This window comes from Pelophylax lessonae (genome assembly GCF_965119305.1).
Source record: "Pelophylax lessonae genome assembly, chromosome: 1".
NCBI lineage: Eukaryota > Metazoa > Chordata > Amphibia > Anura > Ranidae > Pelophylax > Pelophylax lessonae.
The window spans coordinates 616,494,013-616,508,178 of NC_138768.1; the positions used below are offsets into that span (position 1 = coordinate 616,494,013).

Consider the following 14,166-nt stretch of genomic DNA (forward strand, 5'->3'; position numbering starts at 1 on the left):
AAGGTGCCCGAAAAAACTCACAGCGAGCTGCCCCTCACCAGTGAGAAATTAAGGCACCCCTGGGCTGCCACCCCAGGGGCACTTACACTACAGGCTTTTTCAATCTCAGCCCCCGGCCAGACCGAGTGTAGCCTATCCCCACCAGCAGACATCAGAACCTGGACAGCTTAGAGAGAGCTTACCTACCACTGGGGACAGGCCTTTTGCAAGGCCAGATCAAAACCCAGGAGAAAAAGCCCTCCCCTCGCCATCCTGTTTTCCACTAAAAATAACCTTCTTGACCCCTTTACTCTTTCGCCCACAACACTTCACAGAAACTGACCTACTAAAATTCACCAACAGCTTACTAACTGCTAAAACAAATGGCCGTTTCACCATACTTGTAATATTAGACCTTTCTGCTGCCATTAATACAGTTGAACCCCTACACATGATCCGAAAATCAGGCGACAGATTGTCTGTTTTTCTTTGCACGCTAGTCGCATATCAAAAAATAGAAATTTACTAACGTTACGAAAATTCTTGTATGACAGACAGGGTCAGCCCTACCATGGGTCCTGCTTAGTCCATTTGAAAGGGGTAGCAGAGGTGGCTCTTCAATTAGGCAAATTAGGAGGTCGCCTTAGGTCTTGACGCTCAAAGGAGCCTCGTGGGCGCCTAATTTGCCTAATTGAAGAATCCCCTCTGCGCTTCGGAGATTGACCACCTTGCTCACCCACCCAGCCGTCACTTCTCCCTTCTCCAAGCTGGGTGAGGGACTGCATCTCTCAGCTGGGATTGCTGCCCGCACCGCCTGGCCACAGACAGGCTCTGGGGAGGGCAGGTGAGGGAAAGAGGCAGAGCCACAGCCACCGCAGCACCGCTACGGGAACTTAGCCGTTACCTCATCCGCCACCAAAGCAGAAAAAGTTAGCAATCCTTGCTCTAGATCAAGTATAAATAGATTTTAATTATTTAACAATATCAACATCTTCACGTTGTAATATTTTTTAACCGCTTGCCGACCGCTGCAAGTACATATACTGCGGCGGTCAGCCCCTCACAGACAGAGTGACGTATCGGTACGTCACTAGCCTGTGAGGCTCTGGGGAGCGAGCGCGCGCCGCCGCGCTCCCGCGTGGTCACGGACCCCTCCACGCGTGTGACCGGCGGACCCGATGTCCGCCGGTCACTCTGCGATCGTCGGGGGAGAGGGAGAAAGGCAGACGGCTAGTGTAAACAAGCCGCCTGTCATTCTCCCCTGTAGGACCGTTGATCATTGTTCCTACAGCTCAAGCCACAGCCAATCACAGTTAGAATCACGCCCCTAGGGACACACACAGCCCCTCCCTCTCAAATAAAGTTAACCCCTTCACTGCCAGTGTAATTTTACAGTAACAGTGCATATATAGCACTGATTACTGTAGAAATGTCACTGGTAACCCCAAAAGTGTCAAAAATGTCAGTCAAGGGTCTGATCTGTCCGCCCCAATGTCGCAGTACCGCAAAAAAATCGCAGATCGCCGCCATTACGCGTTAAAAAAAAAACAACAAAAATGACAAAAATCTTTCCCTTTGTTAGTAAACACGATAACTTTTGCGCAAACCGATCAAAATACGCTTTTTGCAATTTTTTTTACCAAACATATGTAGCATAAAACAAATTGGCTGAAAATGTTAAAAAATTTTGATTTTTACTTTTTTTTTTTAGGGAATTTCATATAAAAAAATGTGAAAAATATTGTTATTTTTGTTATTTTTTTGTGGGGAAAAAAAGGACAAATTCATTTAGGTACAAATTCATTTAGGTACAGCGTCGCACGACCACGCAATTGTCCGTTAAAATCACGCAGTGCGGAATCGCAAAATACCACCTGGTCTTTTAGCAGCCAAATCCTCCGGGGCTTAAGTGGTTAAAAGCCTTTTGAGCTAGCTATGTTCCACTGTAGGGGTATCATTTCATATGTTTAAATGATTAACCTGAAATGCAACAATAAGTGCTGAAGACATTGTTAAGTAATACATACAGTATAGAAATACATAGATCCTTCCTTAAACAACTAAGAATCCCAGCACGCCAGTGAATAACCAGCCATTTTCCAATGATGGAAGGCCACTGTAAAGTTCCCATTACCTGCTTCATAGGATGTGTGTTTCTACTGGAGGATAAAGCAATAGGTATAAATTGTTATTGTTCTCCTGTATACTTTCAGTTTCAGATGTTATGGAAAATAATTCCAGTCTGCCAAGTTTGTGAATCATGGGCTCCGTAAGTAATGATAGGCGATACAATTAATTACTAGGTATGAAGCTTCCGCCCTAAATTATTTTCTCCTGGCAAAATGTTGTATTCCCATACCATCTTCTTCCTCATTCAGTGTCTCATCTCATCTCATCTACCAGGGACACATCATCTTGTTTTCTTGTGGGGTAGAGAACACCAAACAATTCGTGTGAGATGATCTACAGTAAAGATTTTTTTAGGTGGTGTCACTGGGGATATCTTGCAGCAGGTAAGCAAACCTAATAGTAAAAAGAAAATGTAAGGGGATGGGTAAAGTCATGTACATGGGAGAGTTACTTTATTTCTATAGCAATTGTTTTTTTTTTTTTTTAATTAATTAAAAAAGTTATCTTTTAAGATCATTTTACATAATTTTCCCAGATTTTTTTCCAGGCAAAGAGCAGTTCATAATGGCATATAATACTGCCCTCCTATGATTCTATTAACATTTTTAGCATATTTTATCAGATTAGCCTAATGTTGAAACGCTTAACCCTATTTTTACTTATTACAGGTACTTACAGTATCTCACAAAAGTGAGTACACCCCTCACATTGTTGTAAAAAGTTTATTATATCTTTTCATGTGACAACACTAAAGAAATTACACTTTTCTACAATGTAAAGTAGTGAGTGTACAGCTTGTCACGACGCCCACATAGCTGCCAAGCTTCCATCAGTCAAGGCTCCCTTTCAATAGATGATGGGGTCAAGGGGCCTTCAGTGTTAATTTGCTGTCCCCTCAAAATAACTCAACACACAGCCATTAATGTCTAAACCGCTGGCAAAAACAGTGAGTACACCCCTAAGTGACAATGTCCAAATTGGGCACATTAGCCATTTTCCCTCTCCGGTATCATGTGACTTGTTAGTGTTACAAGGTCTCAGGTGTGAATGGGGAGCAGGTGTGTTACATTTGGTGTTATAGCTCTCACTCTCTCATACTGGTCACTGGATTAACATGGCACCTCATGGCAAAGAACTCTCTGAGGATCTGAAAAAAAGAATTGTTGCTCTACAAAAAGATGGCTAAGGCTATAAGAAGATTGCCAAGACCCTGAAATTGAGATGCAGCACAGTGGTCAGAACCATACAGCAGTTTAACAGGACAGATTCCATTTAGAACAGGCTTTGCCATGGTTGACCAAAGAAGTTAAGTGCACATGCTCAGCGTCATATCCAGAGGTTGTCTTTGGGAAATAGACGTAGGAGTGCTGCCAGCATTGCTGCAGAGGTTGAAGGGGTGGAGGGTCAGCCTGTCAGTGCTCAGACCATACGCCGCACACTGCATCAAATTGGTCTGCATGGCTGTCGTCCCAGAAGGAAGCCTCTTCTAAAGATGGTGCACAAGAAAGCCCACAAACAGTTTGCTGCAGACTAAGGACATAGATTACTGGAACTATGTCCTCTGGTCTGATGAGACCAAGATAAACTTACTGTATTTGGTTCAGATGGTGTCATGCGTGTGTGACGGCAACCAAGGGGGAGGAGTAGAAAGACAAGTGTTTCTTGCCTACAGTTTAGCATGGTGGTGGGAGTGTCATGGTCTGGGGCTGCATGAATGTTGCTGGCACTAGGGAGCTACATAATTAAAACAAAGGTGACCAGCGCTATGGATTAATAAGGTGAATGCAGAAACAGACGGTGTGAGCTGCCAACAACCAAACCCAACAAGCTACAGTTCATTGAGGGAACCATGAATGCCAACATGTACTGTGACATACTGAAGCAGAGCATGATCCCTCCTTTCAGAGACTGGGCTGCAGGGCAGTATTCCAACGTGATAACCCCAAACACACCTCCAAGACGACCACTGCCTTGCTAAAGAAGCTGAGGGTAAAGTTGATGGACTGGCCAAGCATGTCTCCAGACCTAAACCCTATTAAGCATCTGTTGGGCATCCTCAAACGGAAGGTGGAGGAGCACAAGGTCTCTAATATCCACCAGCTCCGTGATGTCGCCATGGAGGAGTAGAAGAGAACTCCAGTGGCAACCTGTGAATCTCTGGTGAACTCCATGCCCAAGAGGGTTAAAGCAATGCTGGAAAATATTGGTGGCCACACAAAATACTGACACTTTGTGCCCAATTTGGACATTATTACTTAGGGGTGTACTCACTTTTCTTGCCAGCAGTTTAGACATTAATGGATGTGTGTTTACACTGTTATACAAGCTGTACATTCACTACTTTACATTGTAGCAAAGTGTCATTTCTTCAGTGTTGTCACATGAAAAGATATAACAAAATATTTACAAAAATGTGAGGGGTGTACTCACTTTTGTGAGATACTGTATATAGTGCCAACAATTTTTACAGCGCTTTCTATATATATTGTACATTCACATCTGTCCCTGCCCCCAAGAGCTTACAATCTAAGGTCATTAACTCATATTCATACATACACATACTTGGGCTAATTTAAACAGGAGCCAATCAATCCACTAACATGTCTTTGAAGTGTGGAAGAAAACCCACGCAGGCACAGGGAGAACATGCAAACTCCATGCAGGTAGTGCCATGGTTGGGATTTAAACCGACGACCCTAATGCTGCCTGGTGGAAGTGCTTCCACTTAGCCACTGTGCTGCCCATTCCTAATGTGACTTTACGATTGTGACAATAGTACTAAAGTGAGACTGTTCCAAAGAGGGGTGCTTACAACTTTAGCATATTGTTTTCTGCAAATTACACCCATTTTCATTTAGTATATAAATTTGAGTTGTCACCACCATCTTAGTCTTCAGTTGCTGTTTATGCTGTGTTGCTTTATTGATCTAAAGGGTGTGCTTGTGCATGGGAAGGGTCAGGGGCAAGCAGGGCAAGCCCTGAGCGTTCCCCAGACATATACTGAATGCTGCTACAGACAGGTATGTGCACTTCTAAGTATGTGCATTTCATACCAGGTTTTGGTCTTCCTAAAGTGACAAATCTCTTGACAAAAGTCAAGTGACAAAAGAGATTGTATCTTTTCATTGACTAAAGTCAAAAACAGACGTTACAACACATTTTCCAACACAAAGCAAATAGCAAAACCTGGGACCATTGGAGCCAACATTTTCTTAGCCTAATACTGATAAAAAATTGCAGAACCCCAGTTTTGCCAAAGGCGGACTTTATTGGAATTAGCATGAGACCGGACACTTCATTCTTATAAAAGTATCAAAAAGCGTTTTATTAGTTCACATAGTAAAAGGAGTATATATTTTAAAGTGGCATTAAAGACAGAACAAAAGCTAAGAACATCTGAAAACCAACGAGGCATAGGATAAAGCCCTAGTACAGTGCTTCCCCTATACCCAGAAGGGTGCGGAAGATTCCACCAAATCCAGAGGACACATGTCCTGTACCAGAACACCTCCACTGATCACAGGTGATGTTGACACGTTTCGCTGTAAGTGGATGGCTGTACCAAAATTCCTCAGACGGATGCGGGGACCAAAGCAGTCTCACCACACCAATATACCCCGCCAAACAGGTGAGATGGAGAGAAGCAAAAAAGAGGGGCAAAAGGATGACGAGTAGGGAGGAGTGCTTCAAATCACAGACTTTTAGGTTCCAATGAGATGCATCAACAGCCTAATAATCTTACCACGTCTTTGCTTTCAGCACCTGAAACTCTCCATTGCAGCTTGTCTCTTCCCCTTCCCGCCCAATCCTTTCCTGCACCCCGGGTTTAAAAGCTTTTTAAATTCAAATTGTTTGATTTTTATTACGCTGTTGGGTATGCTAACTGATGACTTGGATATGTACTTCTACGAAAGACCCACTGCAAATGAACACTGTACTGTTGCTATATGCCTGTTGTATCTTCTTTATGTTTGATGACAACTTGTACTCTTCTTTCTTCCAACAAAACATATTTAAATAAAAAAACGAGTTTGGAAAACACGAATATACATTTAACAACTTGCCGACCGGGCCATAGCTGAATGAGAGCTACAGCGCGGTCGGCTTATTCTGGAAGGGCGTACAATGACGTCCTCCCAGAATTGCGTTCCCGCGTACCCCCTGGGGCGCGCACAAGGAGCAGTCCGTGCTCGCCGGGACTTGGCGCATCACGGATCATGGCAAAGAGCCATGCCACATCCATGCCCATCTGTGCCACATCTGTGCCCACCCATGCCACATCAGTGCTCATCCGTACCACATCAGTCTCATCCGTGCCACATCCATGCCACGTCAGTACTCATCCGTGCCACATCCATGCCATGTCAGTGCTCATCCGTGCCACATCCATGCCACGTCAGTGCTCATCTGTGCCACATCCATGCCACGTCAGTGCTTATCCGTGCCACATCCATTCCATGTCAGTTCTCATCCGTACCACATCAGTGCTAATTTGTGCCACATCCATGCCACGTCAGTGCCCATCCGTGCCACATCAGTGCTCATTCCTGCCACATCCATGCCACGTCAGTGCTCATCCATGCCACATCCGTGCCACGTCAGTGCTCATCCATGCCACATCCATGCCACATGGTGCTCCTCCGTGCCACATGAATGCCACATCCATGCCACATCAGTGCACATCAGTGCTCATCTGTGCCACATCCATGCACGTCAGTGTTCATCTATGCCACATCCATGCCATGTCAGTGCTCCTCCGTGCCACATTCATGCAACATCAGTGCTCATCCATGCCACATCAGTGCTCATCTGTGCCACATCCATGCCATGTCAGTGCTTATCCGTGCCACATCCATTCCCCATCAGTGCTCATCTGTGCCACATCCATGCCATGTCAGTGCTCATCTGTGCCACATCCATGTAACGTCGGTGCTCATCTGTGCCACATCCATGCCACGTCAGTGCTCACCTGTGCCACATCCATTCCACGTCAGTGCTCATCTGTGCCACATCCATGCCATGTTAGTGCTCATCCGTGCCACATCAGTGCTCATTCGTGCCACATCCATGCCACGTCAGTGCTTATCCGTGCCACATCCATTCCATGTCAGTGCTCATCCGTGCCACATCCATGCCACATCAGTGCTCATCTGTGCCACATCCATACCACATCAGTGCTCATCCGTGCCACATCCATGCCACGTCAGTGCTCATCCATGCCACATCAGTGCTCATTTGTGCCACATCAATGCCACGTCAGTGCTCATCCATGCCACATCTGTGCCACCTCAGTGCTCATCCATGCCACATCAGTGCTCATCCGTGCCACATCCATGCCACATTAGTGCTCTTCCGTGCCACATCAGTGCTCATCCGTACCATATCAGTGCTCATCCGTGCCACATCCATGCCACGTCAGTGCTCATCCATGCCACATCCATGCCACATCAGTGCTCATCCATGCCACATCCATGCCACATCTGTGCCACATCAGTGCTCATCCATGCCACATCAGTGCTCATCCGTGCCACATCCATGCCACATCAGTGCTCATCCATGCCACATCTGTGCCACGTCAGTGTTCATCCGTGCCACATTAGTGCTTATCCGTGCTCATTCATGCCACATCAGTGCTCTTCCGTGCCACTACAGTGCTTATCAGTGCCCTACAGTGCCTCCCAAAATTGTAATGGGAAGTCAGGAAATGATGGTGCTCCCTGCATGTTGGGCCTCTGTATTTTGCTATGCTGTGGGAAAGTGTCACACATGTGGTATCGCCATACTCAGAAGTAGTAGCAGAATGTATTTTGGGGTGTAATTTTTGCTATGTACATGCTATGTGTTAGAAATATCTTACAAATCGACAACTTTGTGTAAAAAACAAATGTGTTTTCATTTTCTTTCCACATTTCCAAAAATTTGTGGAAAAAAATGACATGTTCAGAAGGCTTATTATGCCTCCTAGATTATGTGTTGGGGTGTTTGCTTTCCAAAATGGGGTCATTTTGTGGTCATTTCCATTGTCCTGGTGCTCCAGGGACTTCAAAAGTGTGATAGGTTGTCAGGAAATTATATGTGTAATTTATGCTCCTAGAAGTCCTGACGGTGCTACATGGATGTTGGATCTCTGTATGTGTTCAGGCTGTGTGTTTTGGGGTGTAGTTGCAAGTATGCCAATAAACACACAATCAGATTATCGAACGATCTGTCGTCCGTTTTTTGTGACATGCTAGTCTCATGTGGAAAGTGAAGAGGTTACTTTCATACAAAAATTCCCGTACGTCAGAATTCAACTTCAGAAGTGATGTCATGTGTTGAATTGTTTTGTATGTGTTCTTTCATTTCTGACATGCCTAGTCTTGCTCTTACGATTTTTTTTGGACAAAAACTGTACTAATTAAACGAAAATCGGACGTTGTGTTGATGTACGATAAAAATTTTATAGCCTGCACATCCAGTTTTTGTCGTCTGAAAATCCGTAATCGGCTGTCGAAAGCACTATACTAACAATCCGAAAATCGTCAGATCATTCGTCGGACGAAATTTTCCTTCTGATTTTCGTATCCCTTTAGGGCTCTTTCACACAGGCGGGCCGTTCAGATCTGCCTGTCAGTTTTTTTGGCGGATCTTATCGGTCCCCCCATATATCCCTATGGGGCATCGGATGTCAGCGGAGACATGTCCACTGACATCCGATCCGATCTGTCAAATCTGGATGGAAACCCTATTTTCCATCCGTCCAGGGGATCGGATCGGATGGGATCTGATGAGAACGGACCGACGGTCCGTACCCATCCGATTTCCCCATAGAGATGTATGGGGAACTGACAGCTGTGTCTCCGCACACAGCGTGGAGAACAGCTGGCATCTTCCTGCTCAGCGGGGGATCGGCAGATCGATCCCCCGCTGAGATAAACGAGTGTTAAAGGGGCCTTATGGTGTCAAAAAATAAGATAGACCGTCAGTACCTCAGGTGTGATCAATTTTCAATGATTGGCACCATAGCTTGTAGACTCTACAACCTTCACAAAGACCAAAAAATGTATACTTATTTGGGTTATTTTTACTAAAGAAATGTAGCAGTATAAATTTTGGCCAACATATATGAAGACAAATTACTAAATTTGCAAAATTTTAAAACCGAAACGAAGAAAAATGCATTTTTTTTTTTTTACAAAATTTTCGGTCTTTTTTCATTTATAGCGCAAAAAAATATAAAACCCAATGATGATTAAATACCACCAAAAGAAATCTGTTTGTGTGAAAAAAGGACGAACACTTCATATGGGTACAGTGTTGCATGACTGAGTAATTGTCATTCAAAATGTGAGAGCACTGAAAGCTGAAAATTGGTCTGGTTAGGAAGGGGGTTTAAGTGCCCAGTGGGTAAGTGGTTAAAGGGTAATTTCAACAAATGACATGAATGGATCTATGTACTGTATAAAGTTCTGCTTAGTATGTTATTCCTATAAAGATACTGTAAATAAAGTATTTGAGATAAACTATCTTACACTATGGATACAGATAAATGCAGGTTGTTTTCAAACGGGTGTATGATACATTTGAGAAACACAGACCTAGATGGCGAAGTCTTATTTTCATGCTTATAATCAAAACCAATGATATGACTTACATTTTCTCTATTCTTTCCTAGCTATTATATGTGCACAAATAGATACCTGCTGCTCCCTCATCCTAATAGAACCCCCAAATCCAACTGTGGGTGAAAATGTTCTATTGAATGTCGACTATGTAGGCACAATTCTAATGATCAACTGGTACAAAGGGGATGGGACAAGCCAATTACAGTCAATTGTGACACTCAACCCTGGAAGTTATCAACCACCAACTACTGGGAAAATGTTTACAGGACGAGAGAAAGTCATGAAGAACGGATCTTTATTGATATCAGACCTCAGGACCTCAGATGCTGGAAAATTCACTGTCCAACTTTCTATTCCAGGCTCTTTTATACCCGAAACAGTTGAGCTCACTGTGAATGGTAAGCAGACTAAAGTATGAGTGTTGGCTTAGACATGCTTGTATTTTTTTTTTTGGTATTTGCGAAAATCACCTAATACATTTTAAAAAAACTTTTACTCACCATTGCTTGCAGTAGAAAAAGAAATAATGTGCACTGTGGATTGAGCCATATTCACAATTGCCCTGTGCCCAGCTTCTCTACTCGTCATACTGAGCAGCAGCATAGAACATTGTATAATAATTCACAGATGTGAACAGGCAAATACTGTTTGATATATACTGTGCCTTGAAAAAGTATTCACACCCCTCGACATTTTCCACATTTTGTCATGTTACAATCAAAAACGTAAAGGTATTTTATTGGAATTTTATGTGATAGACCCACACAGAGTGGCACATAGTTGCGAAGCAGTGGCGGCCCGTGCATAGGGGGCGCCAGGGCTCCGCCCCCCTACCCCTAAAAAAAAAGAAAAAAAAAAAAAAAGAAAAAAAAACAAAACGAACAAATAAAGTTGTTCAAAAAAAAAAATTGGGTTCGCCGGCCTGAACCCAAGGAACTGGTGGCTGGGGGGGGGGGGGGGGGGGTGGGGTTACGTCCCAGAAGAGGCGCCGATTGGCTGCCTTCTGGGGGGGTAGGGGGGTATCCTGGGCGCAAGTCTTTGCGGTTGGACACCCCCACTTTCTGATATCCTGGCTGTGATTGGTCCAGTCTACAGCCTGGACCAATCATCATCCAGGATATCGCTGACGTCGCAATGGGGGCGGTGCCGGTGCGTGCGTCAGTCACTCACCGTCACCGCCGCTCAGAGAAGAGGAGAGGCCGCCCGCCGGTTCCCGCCGCCGAGACGACGAGGGAGAAGGACCCGCCGCAGAAGAGGAAGAAGCTGAGCCGCGCCGCCGCCAGGTAAGTTTGAACGGAGCAGGCCGCCCGCCGGTTCCCGCCGCCGAGACGAGGGAGAAGGACCCGCCGCAGAAGAGGAAGAAGCTGAGCCGCCCCGCCGCCAGGTAAGTTTGAAGGGAGCACGCACGCTGGCACTCTGCAATCATTGGTGGACAATGCTGTGGCGCTCTGCAATCATTGGGGGACAATGCTGTGGCGCTCTGCAATCATTGGGGGACAAAGCTGTGGCACTCTGCAATCATTGGGGGACAAAGCTGTGGCACTCTGCAATCGTTGGGGGACAAAGCTGTGGCGCTCTGCAATCATTGGGGGACAATGCTGTGGCGCTCTGCAATCATTGGGGGACAATGCTGTGGCGCTCTGCAATCATTGGGGGACAAAGCTGTGGCGCTCTGCAATCATTGGGGGACAAAGCTGCGGCGCTCTGCAATCATTGGGGGACAATGCTGTGGCGCTCTGCAATCATTGGAGGACAATGCTGTGGCGCTCTGCAATCATTGGGGGACAATGCTGTGGCGCTCTGCAATCATTGGGGGACAAAGCTGTGGCGCTCTGCAATCATTGGGGGACAAAGCTGCGGCGCTCTGCAATCATTGGGGGACAATGCTGTGGCGCTCTGCAATCATTGGGGGACAATGCTGTGGCGCTCTGCAATCATTGGGGGACAATGCTGTGGCGCTCTGCAATCATTGGGGGACAAAGCTGTGGCGCTCTGCAATCATTGGGGGACAATGCTGTGGCACTCTGCAATCATTGGGGGACAATGCTGGCGCTCTGGGGGACAATGCTGGCACTCTGCAATCATTGGGGGACAATGCTGGCGCTCTGCAATCATTGGGGGACAATGCTGGCGCTCTGCAATCATTGGGGTACAATGCTGTGGCACTCTGCAATCATTGGGGGGCAATGCTGGCACTCTGCAATCATTGGGGGACAAAGCTGTGGCACTCTGCAATCATTGGGGGACAAAGCTGTGGCACTCTGCAATCACTGGGGGACAATGCTGTGGCGCTCTGCAATCATTGGGGGACAATGCTGTGGCGCTCTGCAATCATTGGGGGACAATGCTGTGGCGCTCTGCAATCATTGGGGACAATGCTGTGGCGCTCTGCAATCATTGGGGGACAATGCTGTGGCGCTCTGCAATCATTGGGGGACAATGCTGTGGCGCTCTGCAATCATTGGGGGACAAAGCTGTGGCGCTCTGCAATCATTGGGGGACAATGCTGTGGCGCTCTGCAATCATTGGGGGACAATGCTGTGGCACTCTGCAATCATTGGGGGACAATGCTGTGGCGCTCTGCAATCATTGGGGGACAAAGCTGTGGCGCTCTGCAATCATTGGGGGACAATGCTGGCACTCTGCAATCATTGGGGGACAATGCTGTTGCACTCTGCAATAATTGGGGGACAAAGCTGTGGCGCTCTGCAATCATTGGGGGACAATGCTGTGGCGCTCTGCAATCATTGGGGGACAATGCTGTGGCACTCTGCAATAATTGGGGGACAAAGCTGTGGCGCTCTGCAATCATTGGGGGACAATGCTGTGGCGCTCTGCAATCATTGGGGGACAATGCTGTGGCGCTCTGCAATCATTGGGGGACAATGCTGTGGCGCTCTGCAATCATTGGGGACAATGCTGTGGCGCTCTGCAGTGATTGGGGACAATGCTGTGGCGCTCTGCATTGAAAGGGGCTCGCACGCTGAACTCTGCATTGATGGGGGCACGGAACAGTTGCATTGAAGGGGGCACGCACGCTGAACTCTGCACAGTGTTTATTGCATTGAAGGGGGCACAGCACAGTTGCATTGAAGGGGGCATGCACGCTGAACTCTGCATTGTGGGGGCACAGCACAGTGTTCATTGCATTGAAGGGGGCACAGTGTTTATTGCATTGAAGGGGGCATAGCACAGTGTTTATTGCATTGAAGGGGGCACAGCACAGTGTTTATTGCATTGAAGGGGGCACAGCACAGTGTTTATTGCATTGAAGGGGGCACAGCACAGTGTTGCATTGAAGGGGGCATGCACGCTGAACTCTGCATTGTTGGGGCACAGCACAGTGTTCATTGCATTGAAGGGGGCATAGCACAGTGTTTATTGCATTGAAGGGGGCACAGCACAGTGTTTATTGCATTGAAGGGGGCACAGCACATTGTTCATTGCATTGAAGGGGGCACAGCACAGTTGCATTGAAGGGGGCATGCACGCTGAACTCTGCATTGTGGGGGCACAGCACAGTGTTTATTGCATTGAAGGGGGCATAGCACAGTGTTTATTGCATTGAAGGGGGCACAGCACAGTGTTTATTGCATTGAAGGGGGCACAGCACATTGTTCATTGCATTGAAGGGGGCACAGCACAGTTGCATTGAAGTTTGTGCTGAACTCTGCATTGTGGGGGCACAGCACAGTGTTTATTGCATTGAAGGGGGCATAGCACAGTGTTTATTGCATTGAAGGGGGCATAGCACAATGTTCATTGCATTGAAGGGGGCACGCACGCTGAACTCTGCATTGAAGGGGGCATATACACTGGTCTCTGCATTGAAAGGGGGCATATACCATCTCCTGTACCATGACATGTGACATGCCTATACCATATCTGTGCCATGCCTATACCATCACCTGTGCCATGCCTGTACCATCACCTATGCCATGCCTATACCATCACCTGTGCCATGCCTGTGCCATCACCTATGCCATGCCTATACCATCACCTGTGCCATGCCTGTACCATGACTTCAAAGTCACGCAATTTTTTACTGCGTTTTTTGACGCGAAGCAATACCTATTACCTTTTTTCTTTTTGCGCCCCCCCAAAAATTTTGAGCACCAGCCGCCACTGTTGCGAAGTGGAAGGAAGATAATGAATGGTTTTCAAAATTCTTTACAAATAAATATCTGAAAAATGTGGTGCGCATTTGTATTCAGCCCCCCTGATTCAAAACTTTGTAGAACCACCTTTTGCTGCAATTACAGCTGCAAGTCTTTTTGGGTTTATTTCTACCAGCTTTACACATCTAGAGAGTGAAATTTTGCCCATTCTTCTTTGGAAAATAGCTTAAGCTCTGTCAGATTGGATGGAGAGTTCTGTGAACAGCAATTTTCAAATCTTGACACAGATTCTCAGTTGGATTTAGGTCTGGACTTTGACTTGCCATTCCAACACA

The 14,166-nt window shown here is 46.3% G+C and overlaps 1 protein-coding gene across 1 annotated transcript in view; it reads left to right on the forward strand.

Moving 5' to 3' along the window:
- The first annotated feature begins 2,339 nt into the window (after positions 1-2,339).
- Positions 2,340-14,166, forward strand: part of LOC309553371 (pregnancy-specific glycoprotein 22-like) — a 45,887-nt gene continuing 34,060 nt past the window's right edge. The window contains exons 1-2 of the mRNA XM_082254535.1: positions 2,340-2,492; positions 9,764-10,111. Of these exons, the coding sequence (XP_082110661.1) occupies positions 2,438-2,492; positions 9,764-10,111 (403 nt within the window). The 5' untranslated portion in view covers positions 2,340-2,437. The remainder of the gene's footprint in view (positions 2,493-9,763; positions 10,112-14,166) is intronic.